Below are 19,664 nucleotides of genomic sequence, written 5' to 3'. Positions count from 1 at the left end.
ATAATGTAAAGGATTGACTCCCCGACCTTTTTTTATGTATATTTTTTTAATAAATGCTTGAAAAATTTGTGGCATAGGTGTTTTTATTAGAATGTTTTATAATAACAATTATAATTATAATTCTTTATAAATTGTGCAACGTGTAAGTGTAGATTCTTTATAAGTTTTTTGCGTAACATTATTAAGACAGGCGATTCTAAATGTAAGGGAAAACTACATAAATTTCTTGTGACCTCGGTGCAAGTGAATAAGCGGCTTCCTATAAGTGAGCAGACGCCATTTCGTCGATCGCTTTCTTCCGATCATCTTCAGAATTCGCCTCAGTTTGTGTTTCCCAAACCCAGTTCTCTGCATTAAAGACTCCATGCGTAGAAACTTGCATTCCGCATAGGAACTAATCACCGTGCGATAGGTTGAGTTTAGTTCCAACTAAGAGAGCATGGATAAGGAATAAAGATATTTAATCTTTTATGAAGTACTATCATAGCCTACCGGTTTATCATTTTCGGAGCTTGGGGAGAGACCCGACATTTCAGCCCCATAGGCCTCCATATAAAACTTGCTGATACGCCACTTGGGACGCTTGATTTTGCAAATTCGCTTAAAAGCCGTACGCAAACAATATTTTGATAGCTTTGTTCGCTCCCTGAGGTCCTTGAGTGTCCTGTATTTCCGACCAGCGAAGGCGCTTCTAATAGCACAATCAATTCTTTGGATCGTTTTAAATGTGCTCTATATAAAAAAAAAAAAAAAAACGAAAAAGTACAAGATGCTCATTTTGAGAGTTCTATATTTTATACCTGTTCATTCATCCTTTGAGCATGATCAATGGAATGGACAGATTGACGGGAAGGTATCATATTCAGTGGATGATTTCCTACAGAACTTCTTGGTTGAATGTTTCTTACAGAATAGACAGGTTGTTGAGCATAATTTATGGAATAGTTCGAACGGCCCCTTTGATAGTACGAATCACTACTTCTCATCGGGTAGAGTGTGTCATAGGGGGGCTGATAATGAATACCCATCGAATGGGTTCTGGGAGAAGGCTCCCCTTGGTAGGGGTAATTGGGTCTCATAGGTTGGTTAATGTGATATGGATGAAATCGTTGCATTAGATATGGCCTCTGATAAGACGGGTCCACCTCTTCGTACATGGGCTGATTCATTCTTATTGGTTGGTTCATATAATACTGAGGGCCTGAGGGCTGCGCTGGGTAGACCCTATGATAGGGGTAATAGCCCCTCGGCGAGTAGGGGTATTGGAGATTCTGATAGTTTGGCGTCTGGTACACCTCCGGTAAATGTTGCATTCCGTTCACCTGTTCTGAATAGTTGGGTTTTATCCGGGTTTTAGCTTCTTCAGCTTTTACTGCCGTATATTTTTCCTAAAAAAAACAATTTATATAACACATAAGAAAAAAACATTCAGTTGAAATCTTACCTCAGGTATATTTGGGCCAAGCTTGGGAATTTTAAATTGATGCATTGGGTCTTTATTTTCAGCATCATTTGTACGTTTTGCGGCCTTTGATTTCACTTGTCTGTTCGATGGTTTCGGAGTCCCCGGCTTTAATCGCTTTTGTGCAGCTTTTGATTTACGAGGTTTTATGTTGAGTTCAGAAGTTTTTGGATTAGCAGAAGTGCTAGAAGTACTAGGCTGCATATCTAGCTCAAAAGTATTTGGTTCAAAAGTTTTTGGCTTGGCAGCTTTAGAAGAACTTGAATTTAAATATAGCTGAGCAGCTCTAGAAGTACTAGGCTGCATATCTAGCTCAAAATTATTTGGCTCAGACATAATAGGCTGTAAGGCATTTCGTTTAACTGGATCAGATATATTACAGCTACCCGGTTTTATATTTGGGTCAGATATTTTCAGACTGCCGAGTTCGACACTTGCTTCTGACATTTTAGGAACACGTGCCTTAATATCTGGTTGAACAACTTTGAAATTATTGGACTTCGCATCGGATTTCAAATCTAGTTCGCTAATTGATTTGCGGGGCCCTTGCTGTGCCGACATTTGATAATGAGGAAATTTTACTTCACATTTAGAAATATTAGATTTACCGCGCTTTTTTATGTTTAGTTCAGAAGTTTTTGGTTTAGCAGCTTTGGAAGTACTTGAATTAATATATAGCTTAGCAGCATTAGAAGTACTAGGCTGCATATCTAGCTCAAAAATAACTGGATTAGATAAATTTCGTTTAACTGGAACAGATATTTTACAGTCACGCGGTTTTATATCTGATTCAAATCTTTTCACATTTGCTATATCTTTTGATTCGGAAATATTAGAAGTAAAGAGCTTTGACTTCATCGCATCCTTCGATTTACGCTTATTGGAATAATAAGTTTCAAGAATACCGGGCTTCAAGGCTCCTGAAGGCACTCCTGATTCAACAATGTCAGCCTTATATGGCTTAGGTTCTGTATTTTTCATTGAACTTCCAAGCATCGGTAGAGTTGATGCTGTCTTCTGGATTGACAATTCCATTTCGATTTGTTTTACGACCTGATTGGTTGGATTATCTGCCGAATTACAATTTACAGTAGGACCTTCTTTGAAAGGCTTTTTTGTTGGTTCCAACAGAACTTTGTGGTCCTGGTCCTTTGCATTCTTATTCTTCGTTTTACTGACTACGTTTGGAGACCATGATTGTGATTGTGATTCGTTTATCAGTTTTGCGGTCTTGTGTACAGGTTCAAATAGTTTGGAATAACTTGTCCTAACATCAGGTTCCTGAATAGAGTTCAGAGCCACCGGTTGAGAAACTTCGCAGCCGGAATCTTTAAATGGCTTTTCAATTGTAAATTGAGTCTTAGGATGTTTTGCCATCCGGCTGATAGGAATATCTGGTAAATTACATTTTGCATTGAAACCTCCATTTAATGAATTCTCCTTTAGCTCCCGTGATTCTAGTCCTTGGTAATTTGGGGCCCAAGATTTTTTGTGCTCATTTTTTAGTTTCAAGTTCGGTCCACAAACTGTAGAACTTCGAGGATTCACGCCTGTGCCCGGTTTTGCGGTAATCTTTGGATTACATGCATTATCCACTGATCCATTCATTGAATTCAGAGCCATCGGTAGGTAAGCCTTAGATGTGGTCTGTTGGATTGGCAGTTCTTCCAGTTGAGTCTCATGTTTTTCCACCTGGTCATTTGGACTATCTGCCGAATTACTAGTTACACTAGAACAGTCTTTCAAAGATTTTTTTTTGGTCTGCATTGGAGCCCGCCACTGGTAATCAATATATTTATTCCTCGGTGGTCTGATTTTTATTGGAATCCTCGATGGTTTGTGCTTATGCATCCCTTTTAATGTCTTGCTTACTGGTTCAACAATTTTGGGATTACTTATCTTATCAGCTGCTTCTTCAATTGAATTCACATCCATCGGTAGCGAAACTTTTTGTTTAGGGATTTTAATGCGCTCCTCGATTCCTATTAGGGAATCAGAATGTTGTGTTGTTTGGTTGGTTTCAACTCCAGGCACACTAAACTTTACAATGGAACTTCTCACCAATGATTTTTGCTTCAGGTCTAGTAAAGCCCGTATCTGGATATTGATATTTTCATTATTCGGTTCATCGGACAGATTTTTTTTTGGTGCATTCATAAGGGACGGAAAATCGACGACTGGTATAGAAATCATTGAATTACTGGGCTTTTTAAATGGTTCTACCATTTTAGCATTAGGAGGTTTATCGTGTGTTTCTTTCTCTGAGTTGTAATTTAAATTTACAGGAAACGGTAAAGAAGCTTTCGAATTGGGCACTTCAATGGGATTCTGAATTGGCAATTGAGCCCCAGAATTTGTTTCCATTGGAATGTATAGTTCAGTGGCACATTTCTTCAGAGTTATTTTACTTGGGTCTTGCGAGACCACTTTCTGAGAATTGATACTAACGTTCCTCGCTTCATGACTCGGTTTGTTTAAATCAGGCTTAAAGGCTCTTGGAGCACAGGAGCGAAGTGCGGCTTCATCTGATGATATGGAAGCCGGTGCTGGGGGAACTTCAGGTTTGCAAGCTTTCAAGTATGGTTGAATTGGGCTGGACTCTCTGAGGGAAGACCTTTGAAGTGTTTTCTCGAATGGTTTAGGTGGCGGTATCATTGGCAAAACCTGAAATGAAACATTGCAATGGGATAAAAATTATATAAAATAATTAGGTCATAAACAGTTTATACTAACAGCATGAAAATTTGGTGTCATCTGACAATTCACGTTGGATTCGTCGTCGCTCTCCGACGAAGATGAACTGGACGACTCCTCGGACAACATGGGCGCTGGCAAGTTGAACTCAAAGTCATCACATGGTTGCTTTGACATCGGCGATATGGGCCGAATCTGCGCAGTTGTCAGATTTTTCAAATGCTCTCCGAATGTTATACAAATCGGCTTGTGCGTGCTTGGTGGCGATAGTGAGTCTAGCCGGGTTGGTTGGCCCAACTGCAAATTTATTTTCGCATTTGCTGCAATTGGCTCCTCCAGAAGTGGAACCGACTTGTTTGCCAACGTAGACTTTGGCAATTGGGAATGCCGGGACCGTGCCCGTGAAGATCGTGACGAATTCAAGTTGGAAGTTGATGTGGAAGAGTCGGAACTGGAGCAAGTCGAGCAGGACGAACTGGATGACCCGGATGAAGAGCTTGACGATGAGCTTGATGAAGAACTTGATGAAGAACTTGATGAAGAACTTGATGAAGAACTTGATGACGAGGAACGAGATGAATGCTTTGATACGGATAGGGATTTTGATAGTGATCTAACATGATCTTGGCTAATCGCGCCGTTTGAAATCTAAATTTGGTAATATATAAAAGTAATTACAGTAGAGAAAATATGGAATATATGGCACACTTACAGCAGTGTCTTGAACTTTCCTGCTACCGTTAAGACTTGATATTTCTGCTTTTTCAACCTTTTCCTTCGGTAATTGTTTCTTTTTTATCTCTGCAGTCACATTATTTATGTTCTTGCCCATTGTTGGGACCCGTGGAGTAGCTTTCACACTGGCCTCGCACGAGATAGTCGGCCAGTTTGGACGATCCTCGCCAACTTGTGGCACATTGGAGCCCTCTACGTGATGCGGAGCAGGATTTTGAGCAATTGGCACAAAGGATTTAATTGGCGATATGGGTGTTATCGGCCCCTGAATGAGTATTTGGCAAAGTGTTGATATTACAGGCATAGACATAGGATCCACGCAAGTGGGATTATTTAAGAGCATGGGATCGATGGTTGTTTCTGGGCAGACAGGCTGAATGGGAAGCGGTACCTGTACGCTGTTCGGTGCTTCGTTCATGGATGTCTTAGGTTGCCTTGGTGCTGCTTTTGGCATCTTGGGCTGCTTCGGAGTCTTGGGAGCCTTTGGTTCCTTAGGTGTTTTGGCTACCTTAGGTGCCCTAGGTGCCTTCGGTACCTTAGGTTCTTTTGGTGCCTTTGGTATCTTAGGTTCTTTCGGTGCCTTTGGTACCTTAGGTTCTTTCGGTGCCTTTGGTACTTTAGGTTCTTTCGGTGCCTTTGGTACTTTAGGTTCTTTCGGTGCCTTTGGTACTTTAGGTTCTTTTGGTGCCTTTGGTACCTTAGGTTCTTTCGGTGCCTTTGGTACCTTAGGTTCTTTCGGTACCTTGGGTGCCTTAGGTTCTTTCGGTACCTTTGGTACCTTAGGTTCTTTCGGTGCCTTTGGTACCTTAGGTTCTTTTGGTACCTTGGGTGCCTTTGGTACTTTAGGTGTCTTCGGCACCTTTGGCGCTTTAGGTTCCTTGGGTACCCTCGGTGCTCTTGGTTTAGGCTTCGGTTTGTTTTGAGCAGTTTCTCCTTCCGGCGATATCTCAGTTGGTATATCCGTGCCCGATTCCAGAATGGGCATCTTCTTAGCAGGTGTTTTTCTGGGAGCTTTGGGTTTGATCACCTTGTCGATCGGTTGTGCGGATAAATTCGGAACAACAGCCACTGTTGGAATCTGCTGAATCGGTGGGATCCCCACATCAGTTCCGAGGGGCTCACCCGTTTGAATTGGTATAGTAGGTTCTGGCACCAGGACTTCGGTATGATTTTCTTGAAGTATATTTGTATTCATGGCCTTGTTGGCTCTCTTCGTGTAAGTTCGTTTGACTCGAGGCTTAGGTGCCTCGATTGGAGGAGCTTCTTGCTCTGCCGGAACTCCAAAAGGTATATTCTGCTGCGGTTCCTGATCGGGAACCTTCTTAACAGGTTTCTTTCTGGGAGCTCTGGGCTTACTAACCTTGCCGATCGATTGTATAGGTAGATTCGGAGCAACACAAGCAACAGGAATCTGCGGAATCGGTGGGATGCCCACATCAGTTCCGACGGGGTCTACGAGTTCATTTGGTGTAGTAGGTTGTGGCACCATGACCTCGGTATGATTTTTTTGAAGTATATCCGTATTCATGGCCTTATTGGCTCTCTTCGTGTAAGTACGCTTGCCTGGAGGCTTAATTACCTTTCCGATTGATCGTATTGGTAAATTTGGAGCCGGATTTGGTGGCATCACAAAATTAGTTCCGTTGGGCTCCACAAGTTCAGTTGGTATGGTAGGTTGTGGCACCATGACCTCGGTATGAATTTCTTGAAGTGTATTTGTATTCATGGCCTTGTTGGCTTTCTTTGTGTAAGTACGCTTGCCTGGTGGCTTAATTACCTTTCCGATTGATCGAATGGGAGCAACAGGCACTGTTGGAATCTTTACATTCGGTGGCGTAGTCGTGGGTTTATTGGCTTTCTTTGTGTAAGTGCGCTTGGCTGGAGGCTTTATTACCTTTCCGATTGTTCGTACTGGTAAATTTGAAGCAACAGGCACTGCTGGAATCTGCGGAATCGTTTGCATCAAATCTTCGGTTTTAATGGGGCTTATAAATTCGGTTGGTATAGGGGGTTGCTGCAGCATGAACTCGTCATAATTTTCTTGAAAATGGTCTGGCTCAGATGGGTCTGCAGGCAGCAGATTGAAGTTTGGAAGATTTGGAACTGGTTCTGGTTCTGTGGTCCCCTTGGTCGCCTTGGTCTTCTTCGGTCTCTGCGGTCTGGCAGCCGCCCTTTCCTTTTTGGCAGCCTCGCGCATCATTTGGGCAATACTGGGCTTCGATGGAGCCGGAATAGTTCTTTTGACGGGCCTGGGCTTTTTGATCTTGTAAATGGAGCCTCTAGTTGGCTTGGCAGGTGCCGTATATGTTCGGCTATATTGATTGAAATCCACATTTATGTCGCTAATTAAATCATATGCGGAATTAGCATCCATATTAGATTGTATGTCCATTGGGTGTCCTGCTATATTATCGGAAGTTGTTGGTAGTTGATCAAAGTCCAAATTTAAATCATCAATTAAATCATAAACTGAATTAATATCCATATTAGGTTCTAAATCAGTTGCCGGATTGGTTATATCATTGGACGTAGTTGGTAATTGTTCTACATCCATGTTTGTACCGCGAGTTGTGTCATAAACTGAATTAGCATTTCGAGTTGTGTCATAAACTGAATTAGCATTTCTGTTGGATTGTGCAACATCAGAAATGGGCATATCAGAATTGAAGGAATTGGCATTCGTATTGGATTGTATATCAGTTGACTGTGCTGTGTTACCACAGTATGCGCTTGGTAATTCATTGCCTGTTGAATTTGCTGCCATTTTAATTGGCTTATGTTTATGTTCAGATTTCGATTTTTTCTTTTTCTTTGGCTTGGATGACTTTGATTTCGTTGACTGACCATCAATTAGAGATTCTAATTCGCTCAGGAACTGAGTATCGTCAATTTGATTTTCCTCTACATTCTTCCTTGACGATTCGGCTCTACCCAGCTGAGTGGGATCCTGCGATGTCGTTGGTTCTACAGCCATCCTCGAAAAAGCAACACCCCGTCGTACATCCTGTTTGATCACATTTTCGGTTGGCGCCTGGTTCAGCTGGTTCAGATGCTGCCTAATGGCACCCTGATTCGCACCCTGATGTTCGTCCAATCCAATGGAGCTCCAATCAAATTGGTAGTCGTTGAGCGGCTCCTGCAATGAATGATGTATGTCAAATTAAAAGTGTATGAAAGCTAATAAGGAACACCCACCGGAAATTGCATCCTGGTTTCGGCATGGACATCGACGTAGTTCGCATGCTGTGAGACGAAGTTCATAAGATCGAAATCCATAGTTTCTCCTGGAGTTGGCCTGATCCGATTGGCCTGAAAGCCAGAGAAAAAACAAGAGAGAACGCTATAGTCGAGTTCCCCGACTATCTGATACCCGTTACTCAGCTAGTAGAAGTGCAGGTTTGTGGGCGTTAGAGTGGGCGTGGCAAAAAGTTTTTTGGCAAATCGATAGAAATTTAGACGACTAATACAAAAATGAAAAAATATCTAAACATTTTTCAAAAGTGTGGGCGTGGCAGCTTTGGGCGGTTTGTGGGCGTTAGAGTGGGCGTGGCAAAACGGTTTTTGGCAAATTGATAGAAATTTACAAGACCAATACAAAAATGAAAAAATATCAAAACATTTTTCAAAAGTGTGGGCGTGGCAGTATTGGGCGGTTTGTGGGCGTTAGAGTGGGCGTGGCAACATGAATCGACAAACTTGCGCTGCGTCTATGTCTCTGGAGTCTGTATGCCCAATCTAAACTTTCTAGCTTTTGTAGTTCCTGAGATCTCAGCGTTCATACGGACGGACAGACAGACAGACGGACAGACAGACGGACGGACAGACGGACATGGCCAGATCGACTCGACTATTGATCCTGATCAAGAATATATATACTTTATATGGTCGGAAACGCTTCCTTCTGCCTGTTACATACTTTTCAACGAATCTAGTATACCCTTTTACTCTACGAGTAACGGGTATAATAATTTCAGATGGATTGTTCAAGTCGTATATATGAAAGGAAAAGTTAATGCCTACTATGATCACCAAATGCTTTAAAGATGTTCTAAATTACCTAATTTTATTTGGAAGATTTTAGAAGCCTCCTCCATTCTATTATATCTTAATCAAAATAATTTAAATATATATATATATGTTTGCAATGACAAACAGTTTTGTTCTTCCAAAAACAACAAGAAAATGAGAATTGTATTTTTTAAGTCTGCCGTTTGAAATGCGTAATTGGTAGAAGTGTGGAACAAAGACATGCTGTTTCAATGAATAGTGCTTTAGTGGTAATAGTGGGGCTCGAAGTGGGGCTAACAAAAACTCACCTGCGAATGAGAGCTCCGCAAATTGTCTTCAGTCCGATTGTCTGCATTAGCGAAACCATAGTGGTCATATGCAGCCGCGTTTCCATTGTTTCGGTGATAACTCATGATTGTGTGAGGTCGATTTATATTTTTTCGTTCAGCAGTGATGTTCTCCTGCCAACTGAGCTAAAATTACTGAATTACTGCAACCTCATTCCATTGACAGCTCTCAACTCGTTGACGTATATGTCAGGGCTACCTGGATTAATCGCCAAAGACGTCTACGATATCAATAAATATTTAATACTAAAAGTTACCAAAAAAAAAAAAGACCATCAAATAATGCTACAAATTATACCAAATGTACGGCAAGAGCTGCCTTCAAGTTTCGACGCTAGTCCAATGATATTCCACCTGGCGGCCTAAATGTTCTGTTTATTAATGTGCATTTCAATTGGGGCAAATAATATGCTTACGTAATTTATGTATGTCAAAATTCCGATCGGCAGTTGCAGCTCCAGTTGCAGTTGCAGTTTGGTGGCCCACGAGCGAGGCTCCTTTGGATGGCCAGTGTTATGGTGGCTCCTGTTTGCCATTTGCCTTCATATGCACCGTTGAGCATGGGCATTTGTTTGCCAGGTCCTGGCTGGGACCTCCTGTGCCTCGTCCTCGTCCTCGTCCTCTTCCTCGTCCCCGTCCCCGTCTAGTTGGCTGTGGCTGCTGTTGCTTTAGCAGCTCTTGTGGTTTATTATAACTGCATATATCATGCAAATATCCACACACAGAGGGGGGTAACTCCCATTTCCCATTTCCCAGCTCTCAATTCTCAGTTCTCAGCTTCCAGCTCGCAGTTCCCCAAAAACCCCCGAGCAACCGAAAATCCAAACACAAACACAAACACAAGCGGCAGCCAGAGCGTGAGGTTGTTGGATGAGGGGAGCTTAGGGGGGGCAAGGAGCTGGAGGTCCTTGTATCAGAGGATGTTTGGTTTCTGGGGTGTGGCTGGCTGCAGCCTTTTTTGAGGGCTGCAGTGACAGGTCCTTGCACAAATTCGGTTTTTGCATGCTTAGAGGAGGTCTCCTTCTTTTCCCCAGCTCGTTTACGAGAATTATTTTATAAATTTTCATAGTTTTCACTTTGATTAAAAGTGCGGTCATGGCTTCTGCGGCCTGCATTTCTGCTATGCTGGCCAGCTCCATTACCATGCGCAAAATGGAAAAGCCGGCCGCAAAAGTGCACGCAACGGAAATCGAGTGAAGTTCTGCGCGACAGCGTCTTACGGAAAATCCTGCCCAGTTTCAATCGCTCCAAGAACCAAAAACATCAACAACCGGCAGTGTTTTCTCTTTTCGCATTAATTCCCAGCTCTCGTTGATTTCGCAATGGAGTCGCATCGGATGTCGTCGAGTCTGAAATAAGAAGAAAGACAAGAAAAAGTGGTTGGTTTCTTTATCAGAAAATCTCTGAAATATATCGCAATAAAATTTAAGTCACATGAATCCAGCCCACAGTATATACAGCTCTTAAGTGTTGCCAAATATTATTCATGCCCTAAACAGGCATTACTGCTAACAATATGGAAGAACTTCTGTTACTATACCATAATACCGAAATACCCAAATTAGAAACGTTAACCAATTTGTGGCAATGTCCACAATTGATTCAGTTGAGCGAGGTCATCAATTTCTGTTGCATGCCGCCCATTTGTACGGGTCAACAAGTGCCAGAAGCAAATTGATTTATCTGCTCGCTAGATTTGCGCTCAGTGCAGTGCGCACACTTCGAATTAGCCAAGTATTCATTGCATTATTGGCATTAATTGCTCAGCCAGCAAAAACCGCACCACATTCCTCCTTCGAGAGTATTTCATTTTATTTCAATATTTGACAAATGCATTTATAATTGCTGGCCGCAGATAAAATCCAATGTGCCATCCTCATCGTCATCGTCTTCCGAGCAATTTGTAATTGGTAATTTACGACATTTCCCTTGTTGTCCTAACGAGCTTAGCTTAGCTCCCATTTGAAGCTCTTATTTAACTGGCAAATTCCAAACTTACAAACTTCCAAGCTGCATTGGCGTCTTGTGGTTGGCCAGCAGAAATCGACTGCACAAAAGTACCACCAACTATTAGTTATGGGCATACATTTAAGGCGAATAATATTAGTAAATAACTAAAGGGCACACAGCTTAAAGGCGAAAGTATTTTACCAGAGATATACAATTCTTAAGAGTATTTTAGTTGCCGAATCATTTTTATTAGACACTTTTTAGCAACATATAGCTAACAAATCCTACTAAGCCAATTTAGGTCTTAAGCGAAACTCACACTCACATCACTGGAGATGTGCGATTTGTGATGACTCAGCTTTGGAACATTTTGTGCGCTATATATATGTGAGCTATATATATATTTTTAATTGCTCGAACTTGTCATTTGCCGTCGACTGCCATTTAATTTCACTAATTAATTTGTTTTTCTCCAAAACACAAACACACACACACACCAACCGAAAGGATGAAATGAAGGTGTGTGGGGGTGGTGCTGAAGGCACGCGGCAGCTGCCGCAAAAGCCAAAAACAACAATTAAACATAAATCTTATAAATTTCCGTAGCCAAAACTTCCTGCCAAGGTTTTTTGTCTCCGCCGTCCAAGCTTCTCCTTCGCACACCATAAGCCCCTCTCTTTCGTTTCAGTTGAGATTTCTCGCCATCGTGCCACCGAGCATATTTCATTTCGGCTGCAACTTTCCCAAGACACGCCCTCCACGCATGGAACCCGCCCCCTTTTCCTTAACCGAAAAAAACTTTTCCCCCCCAAAAAGTGGTCAAAAAGAGGAAGCTGAGAGCAGAAGTGGCAGAGGCATTGTTTGTTGTCTAACAGTCTATGACTATTTAAAACAACCACATAAGCACACACACACAGCAGCGGTCATAATAATAATGCACTTTTGTATGGTCTAATTAATGCGCGATGTAACAAACAATAGGACAAAAGGACAATAAGCTGAAATAGCATTTCAATGGTGTAGAAGTGAAACTTATTACCTAATGAGGCGTGCCTTTCCATAGAGATTACTTCTGTATATTCTCTACTTTTTTTACAAATGCTAGTATTTTGCGCGCAGGTGTAAGTGCTCATATAGATCCACATGTAATTTAATTTTACTATTTTACTTTGGCTGCTGCAGGTTTTCAGTTTGCAGTTACTTTGTTGGCGGAAAAGTGCAACAAGGCTACACACACACACATTCACATACACACCCACACCCACACAGACAGACACACATCGAAGGACCACACAAAACATTTGTTACAATTTCCCACTTAAATACTTCCTGCCAAGAAACGCTCTCGCACACACACACTCACGCACACACACACTCACGCACACACACACTCACGCACACACACACTCACGCACACACACACTCACGCACACACACACTCACTCACACATATGCAAAAGCACAATTATAATTGTCATAACACAAAAGCAGCTGAAAATTTAGTGCCAAGTGCGAAAAGTTCCACCAACTGCAGAAGAAGAAGCTGCCGAGGAAGCGGGGATTTTGTGGAGCAAGCAAATTCCCATTCCATTCCATTCGACGCGAGGGTGGTTCCTAAAGTTTCATTATCTCAGCCTTGAATATCACACGATTTTCAAGAGTTTCAATTCGCCTTTAAAAAGTGTTGATTCCTTAAAATATTCATGGAATAGTGTGCAATAAGTGAACGTTTGTTCTCTATATTTGGAGGAATTTTCCTAACGCCTCTCGCTGCACTCACTCACCTCCCTTACCACCCCCACCCCCGCACTTTCTCTGGGCCAACTCCCTTTCTCTTTCTGGCCGTGACACGTTGATAAATGACATTTGCGGCGTCAATGTGAATTTTATAAATTCTCGCAACTTTCACGCCCGCTGCGAGCTTCTTTTCGAGTGCAGAGGAGGAAAACCAGGAAAAAACCAGGAACTGGCCAAAACAAAACGCTGACGCCAGCGGCAATAAGCCCGAATGAAAGTGCGGCTTGGGGGTGTTCGGGCGTGTGGTGGGAAATTTGTGGGTGGATAGTGGTAGTTTTTCGTCGCCTTGGTAGTTGCATATTTTTTATGACACTTTTGCGGCTTATCAACGTCATGGCAAACACATGCACTTGAGCCCATGCACCGAGCCCATCCACGTTACTTTCGCCACTAACCAATTTCACATGCTCCATTCTTCCTTCGCCGCCCCTTTTGTCACATTATTTACATTGTCAACAAGCTGTCGCTGGTTTTTCGCGGCTCTTTCATTATGCCGCCAGCTGGCTGTTGATTTTTCCCAATTTTTTGCCCTGTACACATTCGTTTTTTAATCTTTCTACCCCAGTGAAAGTTTAATTACTATGGCCGAAATCCTCCAGCGTATGCCGTCAACTTTTACCAAGTAACTTTTTCCGCGCAGCAATTCCAGGACAACCAGGGCAACAGGTTGAGATCGAGCGTGAATCTTTGGGAGGCGTGGAGTACAAGTTGCTGCTTTCGGAATAATCCATTATCCATGATCCATAAGACCCGAAAGGTTAAAATCAATACCACCTAAAATCCACAGCCTCAACATGAAAAGATCTATACTAAAATGAGTTAATAACTTTACCTAAAATATTACTAAAGCTAAAATAGTTTCGAGCAGTTTCATTTCTTGGTTTCTACTTAAATAAAGTTTCCTATTTGCAAAACACACAAAATCCGAGAACTCCTGCGAAAATAAAGCACCCAGTGGCCTTAAAGTCTATAGATATTTCTTGGGTGATTTTCATTGAAGGAGTCTGCTCCACGGCCGCCCACTTTCCTTAGGCCATGCCCCCACCGCCCACTCCAGTGGCGTGTCAAGTGTCAACTGTCTGACATTCGATGTGGCGCCCAGGACTCGAAATGCTAATGAACTTGGGTAATAAGTCGCCTGCCCCGTGGTGACCTCGCCCCTCACCTTCCAGCTCAGGTGTCCCTGCATATACTCGTACATATTCTTAGGGGGAGTTGCTTGGGTGCTTGGCAGAGGGCGGGGGAGGGGGCGTGGCGGATGGCCACGTTTAACAATTTGCAGCCTTAATGTGGCACCAAAGTGTTAAAGTCCATGTGGCCCATAAGTTGGCCGGTGGAAATGGCCGTAATGTATGGACCGAGTACGTGTCGCCCAATCCCCTTTTCAATGTTGAATGTTGAATGGCCACGAAGAAAAGCAGGGGGGTTGAGACGCAAGACTTTCCAAGGAAGGGACTTTAATTATGAGCCCGACCCGGGCTATTAAAACAACTCTTTGGCCATATCTAATGTGGGTGGCTGGGCTTGATACCTAAAGCATTCGAAATGAACCGAACCCCAACCCCAAACCAACCCAAAAAAACGACCTTGTCCGGCGGTTTGGTTTTCCCATTTCGATATCGACGAAAAATTGCCGGCCATTTTGCGAGACAGGTACACTAAAACAGACTTTAAAGTGTAATTTCTGTGGTTACATTTGCCAAACATAAATCTAATGGATATTAATACAAGGTGGACCCATCCCATCCCCCATCCCCCATCCCCCATCCCCCATCCCCCATCCCCGCAATACCCCATCCATTCCCAATCCGGGTGATCCAGCTCTCCGGCCGTATTCGTACGTGAGCTCGTATATTTTACGTGCCCCGGTCTCCGGACTCTGGGTTTTTCAGTTCAAGTTCCAAAACCTGGCCAGGATTTTTGGGGGCCCGACTAGCTAGCGATTTCCGGCATTTGCGGAGCCTCATTTCTGGTTTATTATAATTCATCACGAATGTGTATGTGTGCGTTGTTGTTGGTGGGGCTTTCAAAGGGGTTAGGGGTTATAAAATAGTGCGGAACTGAATGGGATGGGGGCGTATGAATACGAATCCACATTAGGTCTTGGGCCACATCAAAATATTTCAATTTTGTAGTTCGCTTTTGCGGTGCTTTTGACATTTCAATGATGTTTTGCCACCCCTTTGAAAATTCAAATACACAAAGAAAAATCGTTACTAAGGCCCTGGGAAATGTTTACTCAAATCATAACTAATTTCATTTAATATCTATTCATTTAATAGCTACTTGAATTCTTCGGTGCAATGGCACTTCTTTTTTTGTAATTTATTTCAATGTACTTCTTGTTTGTAGAAGGTGAGCGCTTTGGCGCCATAAAAAAGGAAATATCCCGTTGCCGTATGAGATTTAATGCGCTTCGTGGAAATCCAAATCGCCGAGCTCTCATTTAAATTAGATCAGGTCCAGAGAGCTATGGTCGAAAGCAAACTGCCGCCGAAGGTCATGGAAAAGTGGGTGGAAAAGCGGGTGGAAAAGCTGGCAGGTGGCGACGGTGGAAGTGAAGACTGCCTGAAAATGTCTTAATTGCTTCAGTTCCTGCCTGACATCCAGAAGTTTGATTAAAAAGTTCGCACGTCACTCAATGACGCTAATCAAAGCGAAGGGGAGAGAATTGGGGCTACGTAGCGAAAGTTTGTTTCAATCAATGCGGTTGCCGGATATATATCTGTATATATATATAGCTACAAATCCTAGGAGCAAAGTTGTAAACGAGCATATAAATAACTTGAGCTCAGCCCGAGGCTCTGGATTCTGGAGGAGAAGCAAAGGCCACCAAAACGTCAATGGAATATCAATTTTAAAGCCGCCAGAACTCGGATGCGGATGCGGATACAGATAATAGACACAGATACGGACACAGATACGGACACGGATACGGATACGGATACGGCTACGGCTAAAGTTGCGGGATGCGAAGTGTGGAATGCGGAATGCGGGACAGAGGATGCAGGCTGCTGGATCCATGGCCACTGGCTCATTCCAAAAGGGTGCCCTGAATAAATAAGAATCCCGCAGGGATGGCATCATCACTCCAACTCCACACTGCATTGTGCATACATATGCGTCCATGTATTCAGGTCTATGACAATAACTAGACTCTAAGCCCAAGTCAAAACTGGAATCGAAATACAAGCTGGCAGAAACGAACAACAACACAAAAAAGGCAAAAAAGGGGATTTTGCACCCGAAGCGGTGCGGGGGGTGCCAATACTGGGGAAGATTGCTGCAACGGGGATTTGTACAGCTGGCTAAGATGTAAGCCGTTCGGATTGTCATTGTATTCATGCAAAAAATGGATAGATAGGGAGATATTTGTGTACTTTAATAGTAAGTGCGAAAAATAGTTACTGTACCATGTATTCTATTGCTTTATTATCACCATAGCATACATAAAGCATAATGCATTCTTATTTTATAAATCAATCCCCAGATCTCCAGGGCTTTAGCATGCACCATTTACTACGTACTCCGCTTCTATTTCGGAATTTCTCAGCAAAATTCGCAGCCTTCTGCTGGGCACGTGGTGGTTTTGCCATTTGAAATCCCTGTCGGCTACCAATTTGAATGTAGCTGCCAGCAGTGCTGTTGTTATTTGCCTCTCATCTAATTCAATTATAGCCACCAATATTGGATCATAACTGCCCCAGAACCTTCTTTGCCAGCTCCACTTTCCCGGAAACTCCGGTGAGGGGAATCAAAGACTCGGGAACAACAAATCTTTGTGTCGGACCGAGAGCCAAAACGAGGGACATGGCCAACGACTAAAAAAGACGGCTAACGAAAATAACCCACACAAACACTGGCCAAAAACAAAAAAAGAACACAAAAAAAAAAAAATGAAAAAGGGAAGAGCCTCGGCCAAGATGAAGCTGGAAAAATGACGATAAACGGAAATACAAAACAAGAAACGTGCACAAATCTAATTTCCAAACAACACGCGCAGAGCCAAACAAAAAATGAAAGCAAAGAAACCTGAAAGCAGAAAGCAGAAAGAGTAAGGAAAACAGCGGGGAAAGCTCAAATACACGAGTAGAAAACCAGAAAACAACAACAGCAAAAACGAATGATGAAAGGCGAATGATGAGACGACCGGGGAAAGTTTCTAATACCCTAGTTACTCTTGTGTTACTAGCGTATTCAAATTATTTAAAATCACATGAAATTTGTAATATATATTTGCATATATGATTCCGAAATATTTTTGAAATATTAAAACAATGTTTTTTGCAGTAAAAATATAACTTTTCCAGGCACATGATTATTTCCCTTCCTAAGCTGCAGATGAAAACACCAACGAAATAAAAGTACATCAATCAACAAAGTTTCAGTCGGTAGTTGGTAGTCGGTAGTACCTGATTCAAGTTTCCAAATATTTTTCCTAGGGTATGGCTGCAGCAACAACAACAACAACAACAACATGGACCCGATGACGACGATGGGAAAATTGAAATGGAGACAGACGCGAGCGATAGAGAAGGAGAGACAGCGAGCGCGGAGCGAAGTGAAACTTTTCAATATCCGCATCCGCTCATGAATAATAATTTATAATGGCCATGGCCGCGTGTCATAAAAAGGCGACTTCGACTTTGAGTTCCACTCTCAGCTCCACATCTCCACATCTACACCATGAGTACAACTTCTTTCCCGGCGATTGATGTGGCTCAGCTGGGGCAAACAAGTGTCTAAGCCACCTGCCACACGGCACCTACCACCAGCCACCGGCTCCTCGAACTGTTTTCCTATTTTACAGTGGCTGCTGGTGCCATAAACTGCATATTTTCCACAAATTATTCATTGCTACTCTGTGACAGTTTAGTTGGCGAACTCTTTGCCACAAATCCTGGATGCTTGCCTATTTGTTTAGATACGAGTATTTCTAAAATCCTTCCTGCAAATCTATTATAGAATTATTGAAAACGATTGGTTTGCACAGCAATAATCGTTTCGCACTGATCACTGTACCTTGGCGGTGACAAATAAAAAGTTCCGAAGGTAAATGTAACTTTGGTTCAATGGCGAGCGGAGTTACATGCTGCGAACTGGGTTCCGGTGGCAGGAGATGGTGTGGCGTTGGTAGCGTCGATGAGTGTGTCACCTGCTACACAACTGTGTGTTACATCTGCCACGCCCCCTAGGCCAAACGCAAACGCCTTGAACAGCTCTTGAAAGCGGCAAAAGTTAGCACGCTGTGCGGTTTTGCGCGTTTAGCTTATGAATATGACAGCGATTTTTGGCAGCAACTGTACTTTGAGGCAATGAAAAAGCCTTCGCTGCGCACTCAGTGTTAATTAAACGGCACATATCACATGCAAATGAAATGCGAAACGAACTCTGGCCAATTATGCGTACTTTCATATGTATCTCATATTTGATTTGAAGGACTCTTATTGCCTGCTTCACTCCGCGTGGTTTTCACGTAGCCACGATAATGATAAAACTTTTGACTGGATTGGAAGAAAATCACAGTTACGCCCACTCACCCGCGGCCCATCAAATTCTTATTAGCGCTCAATTTCAATTGATTCGCCACACAGAAGAAGCCAAAGAAAAAACTTTTCCAATCAGCCCAGTTCCAGGATCAGGACCAGGCCCAAACCGAAGCCCAAGCCCAAAACAATCCTTCTTGAGGCCACTCCTGCTAAAAAGTTCGTGAGCTTCTTGCGTTCGCTCGCTAAAAACCCAATTAAACGCGTCATTAAATTATTTCGCAATTTGCATATATTTCGTATTTCGACTCAATAAAATTTCACACCTGAGTGAACGACCTCCGCCCACATACGCGTGCACCTGCCCCCTTTTTTCACGACCCAACCAACCAACCAACCAGCCAACCAACCAGCCAACCAACCACCCACCTTCATTAACCCACGACAAGTTTCCTCTCTTTTCGATTTTTTCCCGTTTTGTTATTTTCATTTTCCTTGGCATTTCATTTTATTTTATTTTATTTGTATTTGTATTTTTATTTTCATTTTCATTCTGCAATTTGTTGTTGATGTTCTTCTTATTCTTAAACTTGTTTTGCTCTTGGCGCAGCGCACACACAAAATATATATAAATATACACATATATATTATATGTGTATATATTTGCGAGTTTATGTTTTTTGTACAAATATGCATTGTTATCGTATTACCTTAAATAGTTGCGGTTAAGGTGAAATGAGCTCTCTTGGAGTTTCAATTGGCCAGGGTCGAGGGATCTCCAGAGCACACGAATGTTTATTTACCATTTTACCATTTACCTGGGAAACAGGAACAATGCAAATTAAAAGCTTCGCCGAGTTACAAAATTATTTTGCCCGGGGACTTGTAAAAAGTATTGTTAGAGCTCCAATCGAAGCGCAGGGAACTTGAAAACAACAATGCTCAGTTCAATCACTTAATATAATCACTTAATAAAGCTGGAAAAACTTGGCTTTTTAATTGCTAACCTCTTTTGTGATCACACACTTTTCACATTTCGAAATATTAAATTAAAAATAAAATCGTTTATCATCTATTATACATTACTTTTACTTAGCACGTTGAAGAGGTTCCTTGAACATTTTGTATTTTGCCAAAACTCTCTGATTGATGGGCTCCGAAATGCTGGGAATATGGCGTACAGAA

At 42.4% G+C, this 19,664-nt stretch overlaps 1 protein-coding gene across 3 annotated transcripts in view; it reads right to left on the bottom strand.

Annotated features, from left to right (window-relative positions):
- Positions 1-74: 74 nt before the first annotated feature.
- Positions 75-19,664, bottom strand: part of LOC120455377 — a 50,562-nt gene continuing 30,972 nt past the window's right edge. For all 3 annotated transcript variants that reach the window (XM_039641502.1, XM_039641501.1, XM_039641503.1), the window contains exons 3-11: positions 9,663-10,595; positions 9,208-9,608; positions 8,087-8,200; positions 4,869-8,027; positions 4,196-4,804; positions 1,445-4,126; positions 801-1,388; positions 493-732; positions 75-429 (exon numbers count right to left, since the gene is read on the bottom strand). In XM_039641502.1, coding sequence (XP_039497436.1) covers positions 214-429; positions 493-732; positions 801-1,388; positions 1,445-4,126; positions 4,196-4,804; positions 4,869-8,027; positions 8,087-8,200; positions 9,208-9,312 — 7,713 coding nt within the window. In that variant the 5' untranslated portion in view covers positions 9,313-9,608; positions 9,663-10,595 and the 3' untranslated portion in view covers positions 75-213. The remainder of the gene's footprint in view (positions 430-492; positions 733-800; positions 1,389-1,444; positions 4,127-4,195; positions 4,805-4,868; positions 8,028-8,086; positions 8,201-9,207; positions 9,609-9,662; positions 10,596-19,664) is intronic.

This window comes from Drosophila santomea, chromosome X (genome assembly GCF_016746245.2).
Source record: "Drosophila santomea strain STO CAGO 1482 chromosome X, Prin_Dsan_1.1, whole genome shotgun sequence".
Classification (NCBI taxonomy): domain Eukaryota; kingdom Metazoa; phylum Arthropoda; class Insecta; order Diptera; family Drosophilidae; genus Drosophila; species Drosophila santomea.
This window is presented reverse-complemented; position numbering and strand designations above follow the sequence as displayed.